At 40.7% G+C, this 20,897-nt stretch overlaps 1 protein-coding gene across 1 annotated transcript in view; it reads right to left on the bottom strand.

Annotated features, from left to right (window-relative positions):
- Nucleotides 1–20,897, bottom strand: part of EP300 (E1A binding protein p300) — a 60,752-nt gene that overhangs the window by 18,062 nt on the left and 21,793 nt on the right. The window contains exons 3-19 of the mRNA XM_027658885.1: nt 18,221–18,397; nt 15,816–16,077; nt 15,095–15,208; nt 13,941–14,177; nt 11,401–11,494; nt 10,937–11,071; nt 10,444–10,561; nt 9,768–9,942; nt 8,857–8,934; nt 7,934–8,043; nt 7,283–7,438; nt 5,767–6,207; nt 5,082–5,270; nt 4,030–4,186; nt 3,371–3,489; nt 1,821–2,060; nt 1,200–1,288 (exon numbers count right to left, since the gene is read on the bottom strand). Of these exons, the coding sequence (XP_027514686.1) occupies nt 1,200–1,288; nt 1,821–2,060; nt 3,371–3,489; nt 4,030–4,186; nt 5,082–5,270; nt 5,767–6,207; nt 7,283–7,438; nt 7,934–8,043; nt 8,857–8,934; nt 9,768–9,942; nt 10,444–10,561; nt 10,937–11,071; nt 11,401–11,494; nt 13,941–14,177; nt 15,095–15,208; nt 15,816–16,077; nt 18,221–18,397 (2,891 nt within the window). The remainder of the gene's footprint in view (nt 1–1,199; nt 1,289–1,820; nt 2,061–3,370; nt 3,490–4,029; nt 4,187–5,081; nt 5,271–5,766; nt 6,208–7,282; nt 7,439–7,933; nt 8,044–8,856; nt 8,935–9,767; nt 9,943–10,443; nt 10,562–10,936; nt 11,072–11,400; nt 11,495–13,940; nt 14,178–15,094; nt 15,209–15,815; nt 16,078–18,220; nt 18,398–20,897) is intronic.

The following is a 20,897-nucleotide window of genomic DNA, read 5'->3' as shown; positions in this document are numbered from 1 at the left end:
AACACATAAAACATCTCAGATTTCTGAGTAATTTGGTCCATCTAGAACTTGCCCACAGACAAACATAAGCAGAAGATACTGACATGATATGAAAAGCTCTACACAACGTATAAGCCTAAAACTACAATAATTATTATGGGATACAACAGGAGTGAAAAAGTAGGAAACAAGTCACTGCTATAAACCTTTATAAAGCCTTTAAAGGTTAAGATAGCTCTTTGGTTGCTTTCATCTGACTGGTTGCTTGAAAAAACCTACAATTCTTGCAAAATATTCTTGGCTTTCAGGTAAAATCCTTAGTGTTTTTGTTGTTCTGGTTTGCTTTGGGGTTTTTGTTTGTTTGTTTAATGTGTTGGAATGAATAGAGAGCAGGAATTAAATAAATGGATGGAGGTGACATAGTTTGGAGTTAACCAGTCCTCTGCTCTATCAGGTGCATTCTCTTGACAGGCCAGGAGATACGGCAGTGCTAAAGCATGACTTTCCCTGCTTCTTCCTGCCTCACTTCCCCAACTGGTAGAGATGCCTAGCAAGAAACTTTCTTTCAGAAGTCAAATAGGTTTAAATCCTTTAATAAACTCAAAGTAAAAAAGATATTCAAAAGAGCTGTAAAAGTGACAGCATTTTACAGAGTTACTGACAGCTACTGCTGAGACAATTCCCTTTAGGAAACTTCGTGAGAAAAAGCAAGCATCAATCTGCTGAAGATCTGAATACACAGATCTTCCAATTAAGATGTGCAATTCAAAAGTAAGTTTGCTCTTCAGTGTTAACATCACGAGAAAAACAGACTTGTCAAGAATAATATGTATTACGAGCATTAATATACTTGCTGCATAGTTTACTGAGTGTTCTGCGTGAAAAATACTGCTGCATAGTAGGAAGTAAAGGCAACTGACTTGTATGTATGATTTGTAGGTAACTGAAGATTTAATTAACTGCAGGATAAAAAATGTAGTAAAACATCACATTTCTGTAAACAAAAGAAGAAGAGCAAAGGCTGCAGTGAACTTCGCAGAAAGAAATCATTATTAACACACAAGGCACAAGGCTCTTATTCAAGAGCACTTCCAGCAGAAGTTTTTATCTTAAAACACAAAGGCATACACATATAAAGAGGGTGTCTATGTAAATACATGCACACCTGTAACAGATTGATCGCAGCATGCACAACACAGCACCAAGTGAGCTTTCCTTACCTGTTCTGGTAACTGTAGTAAGTGGCATCTCGAGGGATGGTGCATAGCTGTTTGCCATAGCAACACAAAGTCTGTGGCGAGAACTCCAACTGCAAAGAGGAATGTCTTGTCTTAGCACTCATACGGGTTGTCACTTGCTCTCCGTGGGAAGCAAGTGTGACCCAGACAATGCACACTTCCACCTTACTCTGTGCACAGATCTCTCTGTACAGCTACGTCTATGAAATGCTAGTCATAAAAAACCATTCAGTGGGTTGTTACTCTCAAGTTAGCTCTTCTACAAAGAGAGTATCAAAACAAGACAATGGAAATACATAGTCTCAATATACAGTGAAATACAGCGCTTCTGCTTAATTTGCAATGGCAAAAGGGTTCACTCTAATCAAAATAAGGCTTCAGTTACTGACTTTTCCCTCCCAGGGGCTTATACACAAATAGATGATTTAAGCACTAGATAAAAGATCCATAAACCTCCCAAAAATCAGATTACTCAGGATTGCTAAATCCTGGTAAACTTTCAGAATTTTTGACACACTATAACTGCTAACAAGTGCAACTGCCATATTTTTCCCCTTCAATACAAGGAAGCAAGCAGTTGACTAAAGACATTTATTTTCTTACCTTTCTTCCACAGCAATAGCCCAGGCTCTGCATAACTGGGTCAATTTCTTGCTCAAACACCTCGGCCAGTTTGGAACAGTACTTGTACACCCGGGATGTTTTGCGGTTATACAACCAGGCATTATTGAACATGAGCCAGATGTCATCTACATATTGCCATGGTTCCTGATACTGTCCTGTGTCCAGCTTTCTCTTGATAGTAGAAAGGTCCATGGGGTTCTTCACTATGTCAAAATAATCCTGCAAGAATACGCAGCATTATCAGAACACTACTACAGAACTACATTGTGCCATGACAGCATGTGCATTCTCAGCATAGAAATCCTTCTCATCATGAAAAACTGTTTCTTCCATGACTTGATTGTCAAACTGCTTGTGACACACACAGTGCAATCTCTAAGTAATACATATCATTCCCTAGTGCTTTCTTTTCATTATTCCTTTATGTCTCAGCTGCTGTTTCTCATTCACTCCTGATGAAATAAAGCCACTCTAATTTTAATCAGCAAAACAAGTATTACAAAAAGTAGAAAATGGCAATGTTTTTGCAGCCATTGTGATCTGAAGATATACACAAAAGCATTAAAAGAAAGTAATTGGTTTTAATAGACCAGCTAACCTAACAAAACCAAATAACTTTATTCTATGATAAAAGATATTATGACTCCTCCATGTCTTTGTCCAATCCACCATCAATTACAAGGCAACTTCTACAAAAGTCTGCAGAATATGACAAAGATTGTTAAAACATTAGCAAATATATAAATGCCTGCAATACAATAGATCTTGAATTTTCGCAGTGTCTGTGAAAATTCAAACAAAAATAAAAAAACAACCAAAATATAAAAAATATAAAACCCCCCACCACAAAACAAAACAAACCCCCAAAACAAACAAACACTCCCAACAAAACAACCAACCAACCAAAAACCAAACAACCCCAAATCCAAACAAAATATCTTTCAGGCAAAAAAATGTTGCCTGAAGCACCTAAGCAGGACTTCTACATATACATGTTTGTTTATATATACTGAAGTTGTGTGGTCAATTTGGAGACTTTAAAACACAGATCCTTGAACAATAACTGTCTTCTCAAGACAGTTCTAAAATAAGCAGAAAATTCAGCCTATAACTTGAAGAGTCTCTTCCTTTCCTATAACAGGTATCCTTGATGGATTTTTTTTTTTAAAGTGGTCTTGATCAGCTTAATTTCCCATGTCTTCAGACAAGTTTTATACATGAGAGGTACCTATGAAATTCAGCAATAAAAGCAATGCAACATGAAGCAACAATCATAAAAAGCCCACACTGCACTGGAGATCTCTTGGTCATCACTTCAATGTATGGCATATCTGCTTATTTATCAAAAGGAACACAAAATCAAACAAACTTTCCTAAGTCAAACTTTTTATGTTCCACTGCCTAAGCCAAAAGTCTCCAAAGACATCAGTATAAGTTAACAAGACAGACTTGAGCTCTTCTCAAACAGGTATGTCAAAATACAGTAGCTTTGAATTAAAGCCAGGAAAGCATCTTGCTAAGGCACTCACAGGAATTCCTAGTAGTTGGGGATCCACAGGTTGTCGAAATGGAAGAGACTCTGGATCCTGCCGGTAAAGTGCCTCCAGTGTTGGCATAAGTGCCTGCCGCAACTCTTCTGGCTTGAAAACTTTGAAAAACAATCAACATTAGAAAGACAGCAGAAATAGCTGTAAGGAAGAAATCTACTAGAAAATGTGAGGTCTGTGGAAAAAAAGACTACAGACAATGGGTTTAAGGTACTTAGCAAGGCTTGTTTATCCTCTGTAACACTGAGTTCTGAGGAGGATATTAAAACAATCACCTGAACACACAGAGATCAGAGGAAGCCACTGCTAAAATGAGTAGAGATGATTTACATTCCAGATACAGCAGCTCTCTGAGGCCCCAAGAAAAAACATGTCTAGAAAATCTGTAACTGAGTATTTCAAATCTCTACTGTATTGACAATTTTACTAAGGCTTAGTGTCTAATTCTAAAGCCTTAAAGAACTTGCCCAAAGGCAATTATAAGCACATGTATTATTAGATATTTTTGTCCAAAAGCCACAAAGGACAATCTATATAAGCCTACTAAGTACCAAAAAAGAAAGCCCAGGTTTTCCCCCCACCCCACAAGATTTCTCTAGGGAGATGCAGTGAATTTCAGTCAAAACAGTGTTCCTGCTTACTTTTTTTCTTAGACTGCCCAGCTGCCGGAGAAGACTGAGTAGCTGGAGTAGTAGGTCTTTCTTCCCCCTCTGGTACTTCAGTCTTCATTTCAGGTTTCTTCTCCTCTTGCTCCATTGGGTCTGGTTTACACTCCTCTACAACTGGTTCTACTTTAACCTGGAAAGTAGTTTGGAACCTGTCACTTAAGTCTCCTGGGAGGCCACTCATCCATGTTTCTCTCCTTTAAACCTATCTGTCATTCCACTCATCACTTTTTCCTAAGATTAAAGGTATCTTCTCTGTACTCAAAACTTGCCTAAAACTTGAGCAAATGTGTTAGAAAGCATCTTTAAACACTGTAGTAGTAGCAAGTTTGAGCTCCATGGGTAACCTTCCAGCTCTTCAGGCAGTTCTAACAGTGTTTCGTACCAGGGTTGCCAGGATGACGCTACTGGTAGCCATAATCCCAGTTGTCCTTCGTGACAAGCTGTCAAAGCCCAGTAAAGTAGCCCATCACGTACCTATGGAATCATTTACGTTGGAAAAGACCTTTAAGGTTGAGTCCAATATTAACCTGGCACTGCACCAATATTAACCTGCACATCCACCACTATGCCATATCCCTAAGTGCCACATCTACACATCTTAACATCTCCAGGAATGGTGACTCAACCACTTCCCTGGGTAGCCTGTTCCAATGCTTGATAACCCTTTCAGTGAAGAGATTTTTCTTAATATCAAATCTAAACCTCCCTTGGCACAACTTGAAGCCAATTTCCTCTCATCCTACTATCTGCTATTTTAACAGCTGCAGGACTGACATGAGTGCATTTTCACATCGGCATTTACCAAAACAAAGTCTCACAGCTGCAATCACGTTACCACTGGTCCTTTCTTGTGGCCACTGACTTCTACCACAATTTCACCAGAAAACACAGACCCTTCTTTAGGAATAAGATGAAGACAATCAAAACTGCAGCTCTCACTGAACTCTGGAAAGAATGACTTGCACGGAGACAAAGCATCTAGCAGCACTAGGAAGATATTCGATCCAACATCTGGTCAATCTCACCTCAGATTTTTCTTCCATTTGCAGCTCTGTTTGCTCTGGTTCCCCTTCATCTGTTTTAATCTCCATTTTCACTTCCTGCAAGGGTGGCTGCTGCTGCTCTGGAACAGTCTGCTGAGAGTTCACCTCCGTGCTGCTGGTAGATGGAGGGTTGGATACCTGCCCATCAATGCTTACAGCGGGCTGTGAAAGCTGAGGGAACAAAACACACATTACAAATAGGCTTCTAATGAACTTATTTTTCTTCCTCAAATCTACATTTTACCCATATTACATTTCCACCGAGTTTAAATGCACTCTAGTCCTTATATTTGCTTCCCCTCAAGTTCAACTATAGAAAAATATGCATCAGAAACATGCACTGGAAGGCCTAGTACACAGAAAGTGACATTGTCTCCCTGTTGCATACAAGCACTATGCATATGTAGACATAACAAAAAACCTCATCCATGTTTACAGTGAAATTCAAAACATGCACTAGAATTCTGAAAAATACTCCCTCTCTCTGGAAACACCAGATGATCTACAGACTTGTCTTGATGGAAAAATACAAAAACATACCCTATTTTGAGATTAAACATGACAGGAGCACAAAAATGAAACAAACAAACAAACAAGCTCCACAACTGAAGATTAAACATTCCACTTAAACATTTGCAGGGAAAGCAAAACTAAAGTATTTCCTTACAGGTGTTGTGGGGTGCTGAGGCTGCAGCGGTGCTGTTGGTGTGGGAACAGATGCAGTCGTGCTCTGCTGTGACAAGGGCTGCTGCTGTTGCTCTGCAGAAGGGGTAACTGGAACTGGAGGCTGGACTTGTGGAGGCAGCTGTGCCTGTGGAGGAGTTGGAGTCTGTCTTTGAGGGGGGTGCATAGTTTGGGACTGTGGTCCAGGTGGCATTGCCTGAGAAACAGGTGTCGGGGCAGTAGTGGCAGCCGCTGCTGCCTGCTGTTGCTGTGATCCCAAGCCTGGGGGTGTGTGGTGAGGTGTTGGGGTTCGGCTAGGTACTGGAGAAGGAGAATTTCGGTGCATGGGAGGCTGTGGAAGAGGTGGGCAGTGAATATGGCTCCCTTGAGAACCTGGAGCCATTGCAGGAGAATTCACAGGACAGGAAGCGCTGGTCATTTGTGCCTATGGGAAAACAGACATATATTTGCTATGACAAATGCATATTTGCTACAGAAAAGCAAGAGAAATTACTGTCAAATGGCTGCTTTCTCACAGCATACTTAAGAAAAATGTGACTATCAGCTTCGTTTTTAAAAACTCTTTCAAAAGCAGAAATGGTCTATTTGATTTATTTTGTCTACACAAACATAAGGTTGTTTTATAATTTAGTCATCTCTTTTAGAGAAGTTTCAATAGAATAACTTATAGTTGTTGATATATTTAAAGAATGGCACACCAACACTCTCAGTTCGCAAAGCATTTCTTTCTAAAACTGCAGATTTTTACATCCTGAATATGGGACAATGCACCACAGTGAAAAAACTGCATTCAAGTACACTTAGTGTGCCCATGCCTCCACCCCCAAGACTAGAAACTGAATTTATCATCACAAATAAGTACAGCTGTAACTCTACCATTACAAAATTACAAAAAAGAAAATTGTATTGGTCAAGGAAATAAAACTGTAACTCCACAATAATCTTGCCTGCAAACTAGGAAGAAGCATCAGTGAGAAGCAAACTGACGTTCCCTACTTCTTCCTGGCCTGAAAGGTTCTTGCTGAAAAGGGAGAGGGAAAGGACAGAAAGGAAACTGCTAGACTGTAAGTTCAGATCTTTACTAGTGACAACCCTCCTAATCCCCCAAAGCCAGCAACACATATTGGTCCTGGATAGACGTGCCTTTTCATGACTTATTCTGCCACCTCTTAATTTCTCAGGCTCTGCTGCTTCGCTGTTCAGCAAGAGACTCTTAGCTACTGCATGCTGAGTCACGATTTCTTCTTTACTCCATAAAAACAAACCTAAAACAATTCCTCTGTAACACTTAAAGTTAAGCCTGAGAACAAGTTAATGTTTCACCCTTGCCATTCCCAGTGCTACATCAGGAAAAGGTAGTCTCAATAAATGAATTCAGTTGACTATAAGTCCAAATGGCTCTTGAAAAAACAAGTTGTTCTCCATTACTACAAACTGAACAAATGTAACCTGTATATGACAAAGCCCACTGACACCACTTCCAGAAATCAGAAACTTACTTGAGAGACTGGTGTCTGATTGCCAGGCTGAGTCATAGGCATGCTTGCTGTGTTCATTCCCGGGGAAGAAGAAGGGAACTGGGTCTGTTGTAGAAACTGATTCTGACCAGAAGGCTGGCCAACTCCTGGTTGCTGCATACGTGAAGAAAATCCCATCTGTTGAAAAAGAAAAGAACTCATTTCACACAACGTGCATATACCGCCGTAACATTTTACAGAAAAAGCCCAAAACAAACATTTATCCCGTTGCAGAAGCTGATGCTTGCCACTTATCTTTAGGATACAATATCCAAAGGCTGCTTACAGCTCCTCTCAAAAGACAGGAATTATGATAATTTATTATATAAGCTAAGTAAAAGGTTACTGATTTCAAACTGGGACTGTGAGTTAAGATTTTTATTCCTTGTTCTAAGGAGGTAGCAAAAAGCCACTTCAACTTAATTTTTAGGCAATTTTTACTACAAGGATCTAAAGGTTTACCATAGATCAGACAGATCTTTGAGAGGAGATGCAAAAGGCAGAAACTAAAGGGCCAAGAGAATGAAGTGATTCTTGATTTATTTTTAAATTTCTTTTGGTTTTTTTTAAGGAAGCCACAGCCTAGAGAAGCAAACCTGCAAGCTCAACACCCTGGAGGGAAGGCACACTGACCTGGTTCATGGCCCCAGCCTGACTTAGCTGTCCAGGGTGCTGAAGAGGAGGGGTTTGCCGGGGTCCCATCGGTGACAGCTGCATGTTCATCTGGCCAAACTGATTCATTCCTGTGAGTTTATGCAAAAAAACACTTATAAACAAAGGCCTGAATTCTCCTTTGGCCACCATTCAACATTTTGAGAAGAAATGCTGTTCATTTCTTCCTAATTCTGCTTTCTAGCAAGCAGTTTTCAAGCATATCTTGCCTTCTATCAACTAATTACATGGAATAATTTTAAATATAGTGTCCAAGCTACCATACTCCTTCAGAATACAGAACAGTTTTTCCCCTTGAATGACTTGTTTCCAAAACTTGTAAGTTAGAGAACTACTGGAATACACAACAAATAATGAAAAATGTCACACCTACTCTTGAAGGTCAACTTTCTACAGAAAGTTGCATTATCTTAAGTAGATATTAGAAATTCACTTATTGAATCTCAAACTGTATCTTCACTTCCTCATGTACTTTGCATGTTGGCTATAACACGTCTTGAACGCGTAACAAAGGTTCTACCCCATTCTTATGAGCAACAATTCTCACCACGTTCTCTTTGCCACCAACATGTCCTCACCTGAGGTGGCTGGGCTCACTATGTTTGACTGACCCCATCACCCCATGTACACATGATCAGAAGTTCCAAAAGCTCTTTATTTAACAAAGCAAGCAGCTAACGTGTAGCTCAAATTCACAAAATCATGAAATGCTATTAGTGTTTTATATATATTATACAGTTATGTAAACATTATAAAATATAGCTGTTTTCTTAACCAAATGGAAAAACTGCACATAAAACAAAGTCTATGACACTTCAGCAAGAGCTGCCCAATTCCAAGATTACTTCAAAAATCACAGTTGCCAACTTCCTTCAAATATTTACCTGGCTGTGCCTGCATGCGATTCATCATTTGGTTTGGCACATTGGCACGTATCAGAGTTGGGTCAGGAAGAGGACCATCTGGAAAAAAAGATACCGAAAGAAGTTAATGTCATTCAAAAGAACACCAGGATTTATCCATCAAACATTTTAGTGAGAATTACACATTAAAAACCATGTGTAAAAAAAATAGACAAAAATAAAAAAATAAATGTATGCAGTCCAGTTACTAAACACTCAAAGTGTTCTCCAAATGTGAGGCAAACCCAAAAACTTCCTTGAAAATGTAAGTATGTCTCATTGATAGAAATATCCTCTGACTTAGTCAGCTTTCAGAAACTGAGGACAAATTTGAAGTATGTTTTCAAGGTACAACAATGAACAGTAGTCCACAAACATTCCAGACTGCAAGAACTTCTACAGACCACTGTACAAGCACTAACTAAACTTTCAAAGGCATAAATACGTAAGTACTCCAATCCTTATGCTCTGTTTAGCAATAACAATAGTGATGATCATTCTGAACACCATACAGCTAAATATTTATGAAAATATATTTCTCTTGTAGCAACTGAAGTTACCTTTAAATCAATTAATTCTAGAGGTGAATCTAATGAGACTGAAGTTCTACAACATTAAGGATGCAATTTAATCTCCACTCTCTCCATCCTCAAAGTAAGCGTAAAAGTTTACAGTATTTCAATCTGTTTGAAACACTACATGTTTTTAGATAATTTGTGGCCATTAATTAACACATAAGCAAAGCAAAGACTTTGCAAATACTTCTGAATAAAGAGGAGGAAGTTGTTTAACTTTGAGCAAGTACCCATTAACGGCTAAATGGTCACCAGCCCACCAAAATGACAATACAGGATTTCCCTGCACCAGGTAGTCAGTAAACCAACTCTTCTTACTTGCAGACATTCCTGGCTGTGGCTGTCCCATATTGGGCCCTTGATTCATGGGAGCCTGTGGCATGCCTGGAGCATTTGGGATCATGTTTTGCTTCTGCAACCTGGTTCTTCGTTTCTCCTCCAATTCCTTCTGAATCTTATAGATCTTCTCTGCTAGCAAATGATAGTACTCTGCCTGTTGGGGGGAAACACAAGTCAGGAAAGGAGATGACACATAACATTAGGAGAAGGCAACAAACAGGTCCCAGTGATTCTAAGTTGCAAAGCAGCCTACCGTGCGCACACATTTTGGCTTGGGGAGGCCTCTCCCCTTGCAGGGGCTGTCAGACAGATAGGAGGGCAAAAGAGGCACTGCTTGGAGCACTGCTCTCAACTATTTAGGCCAACACCAGACATTTCTCTCTTGTGTCCAACACTTCTCTGGGATAATCACAGTGAAGAGCTTCAACACTGCCTTCAGGGGACCCTAAGAAGTCTCAGTCACAGCACACCCTAACTCCTGGCAGACCCAGGCGGCAGCCTGCCGTTGGTTGGTTCCTAGACCCCATCCAGCAACACCTAAACACATGCTTCCTCAGCCTGGGAGTGTCATCTGTGCCTTCACTCCTCTTCCTCCTCAATCACTATGGGATCAAGGCAGAGATCCACACGACTAGATGATGGGATGGCACCTCACCCTGCTGTTTGCTGATTCATACATATCTCCTTCCACTTTCCGTGCATATGCCACCAGATTCTCCATACGCCGATCCTTCAGTGCTGCAGGGTCAGGAGTAGGAAATATGGCTTGGACTCTGGGGGGGAAGGGAAAAAAATATTAAAAAAATGCATGGAAGTGATTAGGACATCCCCCCATCAGCACTAACTCCAGTGGTTTGAACACAAAGTAGTAAATCTTCTGACAGACTGCAGCACTGCTACTGCTCCCAGGGCACACTGCCCCCATGTAGATGGCTTGAGTACAGAGTGGGAAACTTTCAATATAGCAACTCCAAATCAGCAGATGTAGGCTCTATCTTTTGGGCTTCTGCATTCTGTTCTCATGCATCCTGACAAAATTCACTCCCCGGCCCTCTAGTTTTGCAAGTCAGGCTTCCTTCTGCCCCCCAAATACACCTCAGGGGCAGCAACTCACCTAACAGGAGATTGTTTTCACATTAGCTACTCACAATTTATGAACAAGGTGGTTTCGGAGATCCTGAGTAATGTCTTCATGCCACTGCTTTCGAATTCCAGTATTGGATGGTTGAGCTGTTGGCATAGCTCCCAAACTGGCAACATTGGCGCTTTCAGTCATCATAGGGCTTCAAAAACAGAGCAAGAATTGAGGGCAAAAGTCTAGTCCAAGCTTAGTCATCTTACAGTCACAGCCTCTTTTAGAATAATGTTAGGACAAAGTGCTAGTTCAGCCATTCCCTAATCAATGGACAAACTCTGCAGAAATAGCTGCACAGACACCAAAACAACGCCACGAAAGAGTACATGCTGTTCTACCCAAGGATTTGGAAAACTGCAACAAAAGCTACAAAATCCAAAGGGAGAGATAGTCATCAATGGCATTTACCCCATTGTTTATGCAAGAAGTGCCATGAGATCAAAATAAAATCACCGGGGTACAAAGAATTCAACTTACTTTTGAGAATTCATGGTTGAATGCAACATTGAGTCAGGCAGCAAATTAGGGGGTTGAACCCCTACTCCTCCATTCACTCCCATTGGATTAGCATCTAGAAAACAAAAAAATACAGAATAAATGAAGCACCCATTTACTGTGCAAAATCAGTAATTGCTCAGCAATAACAAGGGTCTAGACTTTAAAGTACTTGGAGTTTTGTGAAGGAATTTACCTGTTGCTCTCTTTAACCTCTTGCTGCAAACATTATATCCCAGAGTCCTTTCTGTGAGTCTCTAACTAAAGATCTAGCATTATCGACCACTTCTGCATTTTTGTTTAGAAGCAGCTGGGGTTTTTTTGTCATTCAGGGGTTTAGGATATATATATTCACTAAGGCTTCAAGAATTTAAAACATCACTTACCACCTACATGTGACAAGGTCCCCCTCTCACCCACTCCATACTTAATGATCCTACAACTAACTCCAATGTTTGTAAGACCGAAAATCTGACAATCCTTTGCAGGAAAAACCTCTACGAATTTGTTATGTAACAAACTTTGATTTTATGAATCACACCAGATCTTAATCACCATAAAAAAATGCCCGTTTTCTTCACACACTACAGTTAAGTCTCAAATAGTACAGAAAAAAGCAGCATACTTCTGTCTGGAACTTTCAAACACATCACTTTTTGAAGCTGCAAATAGCATGAAAGCCATTATCAGGCTTCACATGCATTTAGGACATCTGAATCCTACAGAATCATTATTTCAAGCCAAATTACGCACTGCATGTGAGAAATCCACTGAAATTAAGTATATCAAGCCTAATACATACCTCTAACATCACAACCAAGTACTTAACAGATTCTTCATATGGCTGCCTCCAAGTCTCCCTTCCCTTAGTCCCTTTCTTCTCCTTCCCAAACTCACTTTGCCATCTGAGAGCATGCTGGTATGCAAGACAACTGTCAACCCTTACCTTAAATCTCCCTTTTCAACTGCCAGCACCCACCATTTGTTTGAGCCACTTAGAACTGCATCTTTTCACACTGCAGTCCTCACCAAATCCTGTTGTTTCTCCTAAACTAGCCCTGTTGTTCTGTAGGCCATGACCTGGTAATTCCTGTCTCACCTGTTGTAATTCCCTTTCCTGCTCCTTATAAGGAAATAACAGTCAAAGCCCTACTCTCTCCATGTTTGTCCTTTCTACATTAAGCTGTAGTTCTTCCCTTTCTGAGAGTTTTTTTCAATCCCATTTCATTGGATTTTCTAAACAGTTCTACAGGGAATACCTGCTAAGATTGCACAGAACTGTCTATAAATAATTACATGCATAAAAAATTTGAACCATTTTGCTTCAGAAAAATGAATGACATTCCTTGCAACCTTTGAAGACCCTCACCATAACATTTCGGAGCTTCTAGAAATTCACCTAATTGTAAAAACACTCTTAATGCAGAGTAGAAAATTGTATTATTTTAATCCAACTCTTTTCAGACTAAGCTCTCAGGACCATTCCCCTCCCCTTCCTTTTTAAAAAAGGTTTTTACACATTGGAAGCCAAAGTTTTAGCAGTACACAAGTCACACACAACCTATGAGGGCCAGTCATCTCATTAACAAGTCTACTCTACCCGACAGCCTTTTCCTGAGTAACTCAGGAGTAGCATTCCCTTTGGTGCAGAAACACACATCAAAATGCAGCCTGCAACCAACTGCTTCTTTCCTCTGCAATCTCTCATTCCATACACAAGCTTGTCATGGGACACAGAGGCAGGATCACTGCAAAGCTGTAAAAGTTTGTGATAAATCACTGTGAGCTCATCTTTCGTCTTTTCTGTTAAAAAAGCCACATCTACTTATGAAATTCAAGCAAATAGCGAGCAGTGAGGAAAAAATCCTGTGATGTAATCTCAAACTATCAAACTTAGATTTGACGGTTAAAGGTGACTTTATTTGACACCAGTGATAGCCAGGTTCCAATTAACTGCACTTCAAATTAAAATTCTTATCCAGATTTTTATAATGTTGCAATAAGCCATCCAGACAATTTACATGAAACCACATGACAGGATTCAGGGAGAGTGCCAGTTATCTCCTATTTTTCATTTTTAAAACAAATATTACATGTCTGAGATACAAATGTAAAAGTTGCATTCTGAGTGACAAGGAAGTACACTTGAATACTGGCATTCCAATGCATACATATCCAGTTAAAAACTCCCCAGTAGCCAGAAACTTGCATTACTGAGCAATTATAAAGCTACACAAAATACCAAAAAAATGTGCCTGGGAAAACTGGTCCTGAAAAAAATATAATTCTTCCAAAGAAACTACTTTTCCCAGAGAACTTGTTTTCCAGGTGAAGGCACCTGGCCCTCTGAATGTTCCTGTTCCACTGAGTAGCTTACTATCTCAAGTGTAAAATATTGCAAAAGCCATACCTTTCACAAATTAGCTAGCAGTACTAAGCTAGTAGGTTAAGGAAATTTGCATTAGATGTAGCATGGGAAAGTTGCCGGTAGTTTGCATTTTAACACTAACAGATAAACTTACTCATAGGATTCATAGGGCGCAGACCCTGGGGTGACTGTCCCTGTTGCTGATTCTTCACTTGAGCCTGGGGCTGTGTCTGCATCTGGTTCCCTTGATAGGTCAGTCCAAGGGCTGCGTAGGCTCTCTCGATGGAGCTGGGGTCTATCTGACTGGTAGTGTTTATGCTGGGTGTTGTCTGCTGCCCCACGCCCACAGAGCCCGTATTTGCAAGTCCGACTGCAGCTCCGCCCAGCAGCGCTGGAAGAGACACACCAAGTCAGTAAGGACAGCAGAAGGTAGTCAAAGAGGTCTACGAGTACAGGGAAACACAGAGTACGCTGGCTGTTCAAAACCAAAACATCTGCTTCTAGAAGCATGCAGAGAATGGTCTAGGTCTGGAAAACCTGGCCCATGAAACAGAGAGACAAGTTTTGACACAACCAGCCAATCCAACATGTTGTTTTCCCTTCGTGCTGCTCAGAGGAAATCCAACTCTTAAGTATTTAGGACACATCTCTTTGCTTCAAACTGAAAATGGAGGCACACCATGTCAGAGAGACATGGCAGAAGGGTACATACAGCTCCCCAGCAGTCACTGCAATGCCTCTTTTTATTTTATTTTTTAAATTTTCTTTAACCAAGAAATATCTTGGCTCACATATAGTCATGAGAAGACCCCATAGGAACATTAAAGAAATGAGAAAGAAAAACCACACAGGTAACACAATGGCAAAAATCTCGCCAAACTTTTTGGCAGGGAACCCAAGGAGACACAAAGAGAAGGGGCAAGTTACATCTGATACAAAAAAAGAATGAAGACAAGAACCAAATATCAGGGCTGAAATGACAAAACGTGCGTGTGCGCGCACATCTGTGTCCAGAAACCGTCCAGTTGGAAGAAGCACTAGTGAAGAGCCAATCATTTGGTTGAGAGAGTTATGACTTGTTCCCCTTACTACTCTCCTGCTAGAATAATCCAATAAAGTTGGAAAACTTTCATAAACACCAGCTATCAGAGTCAGAAAAATACTCTGGGACTAAAATAAGAGGAAAATTTCATATTACATGTTCCCAGGTTTGAGAGCATCACTACTACCACATGGGTGCAAGGAAGTTTAATTCCCAACATGCATTTTATGGTTTATTCAATACACAGAAATCCTCAGTAGACTTACATTGCTGATTTCTTTTGTCCCCAGCATTTTTGAGAGGCAAACATACAGGACAGTCATGTCTTGTACAATTCTTCCAGTGCGAGATGATTTGTCGGGAAGACGCGCAATGTGCCACTGAGAAAGAGAGGGAATGAAAAACTTTTAGAAACTACTGCCAGTATCTCCTCATGGTCAACACAAACTGGGTAGGGAGCAACATCTTCTCTCAGAGCACACATCTGTATCAACACAGGTCAGTAAAGTATGACTTGAAATAGTTCAGCACTAACTAGCTCTGAAAATGTAGTTAGATTTTTTCAAGTACTGTTGGCTCAACTAAAGCTTACTTGAAAGCCCAGTGTGATACACCCAAGACTATGCCTCCTTGGCTTAAAGGGTAATGCCATATAGCTCACGCATCAGACAGACTGTACCACGAAATGTTGGCACAATCCGGATGAGCCTAGGCTACCAAAAAGGTAGCCTACATTTTAGTTAGCTGCTAGAACAGAGAGGTTGCTAGTGCCAAAGCAGCCAAATTCATGGCTAGTTATTGCTCAAGATTGATCTCTTCAGCTTAAGGGAGACAGGTAGTCTCCTACTTGCAGATCCTGCCTTCAAAAGCGGACAGGTAAGTCAACAAACTTCTACTTCCCAAGCCACCCATTAGTTCATCTCTTTCTAGGAGCCCTTTTCCTTCTTCGAATGTTGAAGCTATCCATATAACCACTCCTCCACTTACCCTGGCAAGATTTGCCAGCCTGACAGTGTGTCATGTGGTTCAAGACATTCTTCATGGTTCGGCAATGAGGGAGGTTGCACTGTCGCACCTCCCCGTTGGCCTGTTCTCGACGCTGACACTTGTGAGCGTGTAAGAGAAGAACTAGTTGCTGCTGAATGAGCTTGCGTTTTTCTGGATCTGCTGTTGGCGCTCCAGACCCCATTCCTTGAGAAGCTGCTGGCCCCATCCCAGCTTGCTGAACCTGGGGAGCCTGCTGCTGGCCCTGGAGAAGGTGAAGAAGAAATTCCCAGAAGTAAATTTATTTTTGAAAATAATTTAGTAAGCAACGAGCAAAGCAAGAAAGAGTCTGAGAAGCAACAACTATATTCTCTGATTAAGGAAATAGCCCACCTATCTGTAGTTCTGGAAGACTCATTAAATATACGCCTTACCAACAGTGCTGGCAATTCTCTTGCCAGCCACAATTTCCTTCCCATATCGCTCTATTAGTCCTAGCCCTGGCCTTATCAACGGCCAGCAGAACTTTGCATGTGCTCACAGGTTAATTTGCAGTGCTAGAACAACCAGAAAATATTAACAGCACTATGATCTCAAATCTCCTCCTCATTTTGGAGGCTAAAAAGTTGAACCCACAATTATTGCACTAATGGAAGAAAGTACATTTTAGAGTGAATGGTTTTCCTCTATTGCAGTACAAGGTGTCTTGATTTGACTCTTCCTAGAAAAGGAGAACGAAAGGGAAGTCCTGGGAACCTTTTAACCTTTTTCCATTGCCAAACTCACACACAGGCATTCAAAACAAGCATCTCCTAGTCTCTGCTAGAGATGAAGCACAACCTCACGATAATACACACCACAGAACTAACGTCAGGTACGGCAACATCTGGTATGCCTTCTCTGCTTCTGTTTATGTCTTTAGTACTCTTTGTATTTCTTCCAGGTGACATTTGAGGAGTATTCAGCAAAGAACAACAGCTCAGGGACTATGTTGCTTGTACCATTTCAGTTCAACAGACTTCAGCTTCCAACAGATTCTTCCTAGAGGTTTTAGAGGATGTTTCGGGAGACATCCAGATCTTTAGACGTCATCTACCTGTATTCCTAAACCCCAGTTCTCCTGTAGCTCTTAAGTACTAGTATTAAACTTTCATTCTACAGGGAGACTTCACCAATTAGTCAGGCCCTCAGGGTTTGTATATGTTCCAATATGACCATAACTGTCTGTTTGCAGCCTGTTGTTCTAGACAACAGCTGAGACAGCAGCAACTTTTCATTCCTAGGTTCAAGTTGGGTACCAGTTCAGTTTCAAGTTATATGCTCTGCACTGAACACAAACCTGACAGCTGGGGTTCTGAACAGGTTTTGGCTGCTTTTTTATTGGTTCATACAGCCAAGTGGTTTGCTAGACTTCCAATGTTTCATGCTCAACTTAAAGAAACACTAAATAAACCTCACAGGATTGAGTTCTTTTTAGTTTAAAGGTACTAAAGTTAACTGGAAATGGTTTTTCAGCAACAGTTACTAAGATAAAGAGACTGACCCTCCCAGGGGGTGTGTGGGAGAGAAATTTGAAGCAAGGAGAAACACAAGCTGTATTCAGAAATGTGAATGTTTCCTAAATTAAAAAAAAAATACACAGGGGCGGGAAAACCCACAGGACATGTTGCATGTCATACCTCTAACCAATTTAAGCTCTGAAAATAATGAGGTATCAGTGTTAAGATCAAGCTAGGGAATCCAATGTTAAGGCATGTGGCAAGGCACTGGCATTTATAAGCTTGGGCCATTCACTTTTCCCAGTACTCTTACTTCCCCTTTCCTTAAGTCCTGATGCAATAAGAGCGTGGAGAGAAAAGGGGAAGGCATCAGGGCTACTACAGTTGCCAGGGAACCTCCAGGACTGTTGTGTGTGTTCATGTTTTTCAAGAAAAAACACATGAGTGGGGCCTCCAAGCCCTATCATAGGGAATACCTGTCTGAGAAGAGACACTCCTCTCTCCCAAAAGTATCAGTGAGTACAACCAGGAAAAAATCCTGCAGACAGAGCTCCTCTGAGAAGGGTTACAACAGAGCAACCACAAAAGGGATGGGAGAGGAGAGCAGAGGTGTCCAAACAGGTGGCAAAGCTCACTTCAGTTAAGGAGTTCCATTTCATTTTCCCTATTAGTAGGATCTGAAGGGCCAAGAGTGGAGATGCAGATTATCGACACAGAAAGCACAACTCAGCCCTCTCCTTCATATCAGTCTTCTTATGAGTTGAAGCAAGTGCACCCTGTGGGGATTCAGAGCACATACTCCCACTGGGTATGGCAGCTGCAAAAAACCACAACACGGCAAGGCCAGAGTGTGTTGCTCCCCTTTGATCTACTGCAATGTTTTCTGGAGACACCTTTCATTCTACTTACCAAGTTGGGCATTCCTGCCCCAGGAACTTGCTTCTTGTCCATTGGAAACTGTGGTAAGCTATTCTGCAGTCCAGCTTTATTCTGCATCTGAGGCCCAAGTCCACTGGCTCCAATCTGCTGCCCAGTATTTTGACTATAAGGCTGGCCATATGGACTGGGATTGCTCATCATTCCCATCTAGAAATTAAAATGGTAAGATAGCTTAAGTTCACAGTGTAAAAGGCAAATTAATACTTCAGAGAAGCAAGAGTGATCATAACCAGGAATGAGCTGCAAAGCAATACAGATCCACATGCTTCCCTTGCTTCTTCATGTTCATGTGTTTACTCATCACATAACATTAACAGAAACTTCCTATAAATACGACAAAGCCAACTTACCAACCTTTGACGTCAGACTGGACAAAATTGGTCTGATTATTTCTTTAGAAAATATTTTGTTCAACAGATTTCTTATTTCAGCTTTCTGAAACACAAATTTGTACCATGGACTACATGACCCAAGTCTGGAAGCTTTCTCCTCCTTGCACTTGTGCAGACTCCAAATGGAGACAAATACCATATTCGTTCATATCAGCAGAGTTTATCCCAAAAACATCCTACCCAACTGCTAGCGCTCCCACAGCTCCTCTCCAGATAGCCATAACAATGCATGCCTGCATTATCGGTGCACAAACATTTTCAATTTAAGAATACACCATAGTCACAGGTTAGCACCTCACACAGTCACAGTAGCTAGTTTGCAGAGAGTAGTACTAGAGGTCAAAGGAGATGGTAGGCAGGAACTCTGCAAACAAAACAAATCTACCGAACCATTCATTCACAGGGGAAATAGATTCATGTTTCATACAAGCCATATGCATATCCAACAGTTTTAGCAAACTAGAATATACTATTTGTTGCCTTGGAATGCCCTAGAACCTGAAGGAAAATGAGCAATCTTACCAATTAAGTTGTTTGTTCTCTGACATTTTTTTCCATTCCTTGCATTCTTATGTATTTTTCACGGGAAATCTGGCTTTCTAGGACCAAAACAACTAGCCATAGAGGACCAGAAAAACTGGAGATTTTTCTCATATTACCAAGATCTTACCACTACTCAGGCAGGATCTTCAAGGAGACACAACTTCTAATAACAGAGGCACAAAAGTACTTTAAAGAGCTGTATTGTTTCAACTCACATTAGCATTTGACTAGACAATGTCCAGTCTCCTTAATATCTTTTGGTTCAAAGCATTTTCCTGCATCCAAAAAAGTGCATAGTAGCTCCTATGGTAGGTTTGTTTCCAATTACTGCTACATTTATTCTCAAAGCATCCTCCCTTGCTTCTGCTCCTTACCGCGTTTCTCCAACCCACATAGAGAAGTAACCAACATGCCCTGAGATTACCTGTGATTAGTTACACTTTCCTTTTTCAGGCTGTAACAACCTCCAATCTATCATAATAGCCTTCAGGTTGCAGTTACAAAATAAAGCAGGATCAAACTCAAGCTACAGGAGAAGGAATACAAAATTCACTATAGAACCTGCCACTTTAGACATCTGATATGCACAAGTGAATTCACTTGAGGACAGCCCCCCTCCTCCACACATAAGCAATAACCATAATCACACAGCAGTAATTCATTAGAGAGCAATGAAAAGAATCTCTACACATGGCAGAAAAACAAACTATGCAATGATCAGGCAGAATTAAAAAGCCTTCCTTTCCTCTGTCTTTTTCCTCTGCTGTGTCTCAACTGCAATGAACACACATATGGTGACCAATGAAGCAGCTGCTGCCAAAAACAGAACAGGTAAGACTCAAACCCTCCCTTCCTCTCCCCTCAGAAGGTAAGATCTTATGTGCAAACTCAGCAGAAGGGAAAAAAGAAAAGTACAAGGAGTCAGCAAACACACTTTCAGAAATATTTCCCATCATCACTGTTGTCTCAAATTGAGCAACATGTTCAAGGTTTAGTGAGAATTATTTCCTTAAGAAAACAAGTCATGTTTTCCTGTAGGATAGCCTGATCCCTTTGGTTCCAGAAAGGGTTTTGAAAACAGGTACATCTCCAAACCCATAAATTTCTAAGCAAAGTTTTCAAGTTCATTAACAGTGATAACTACCAAAGTCACCTGACAGCTGAGAGTATACTAAAGCACAGACTACACTGGCCATCACTATCACCGACCCCATTTGACTTCTGTAACTTATGCTGATATTTGCCTTTAAAAAAAACAAACAAAACAAAATAAAAAACAAAACAAAACAAACAAACAAACAAAACCAAACAAAAAAACCAACCAACCAACCAAAAAAAACCCCAAAAAACCAAACCCCAAACCAAACAACTCAGAATTAAAGGCTGAAGGCACATTTTCACACCTTGATGTCACAGAGAGAAATCAAGATGCCTAACTCAGACAACTTTAGATTTCACACATTGATACCAAAGGATTCAGAATAACTGTGGCCTGATGAGCCAACTCTGTCCTGACTGCAGGGGAAGGAACCAAACCTCAGCTTAGAAAAAGCTACGTCACTTTTGCTAGCTCACCTAAAACAGCTTCCTAACGAAACTCAGGGATGAGGCTGCACCATGCCAATCAACATTTGTATTTGCAACAAAGCTGGACACAAATTTTATGTGAAGCATCTGACTTTTTCAAATGTACTAATCAAGTTGCTGCAGCA

This window comes from Corapipo altera, unplaced genomic scaffold (assembly GCF_003945725.1).
Source record: "Corapipo altera isolate COAL_440 unplaced genomic scaffold, ASM394572v1 1, whole genome shotgun sequence".
Lineage (NCBI taxonomy): Eukaryota > Metazoa > Chordata > Aves > Passeriformes > Pipridae > Corapipo > Corapipo altera.
The sequence above is the reverse complement of the archived record's forward strand: the minus strand, read 5'-3'. Positions and strand labels throughout refer to the sequence as shown.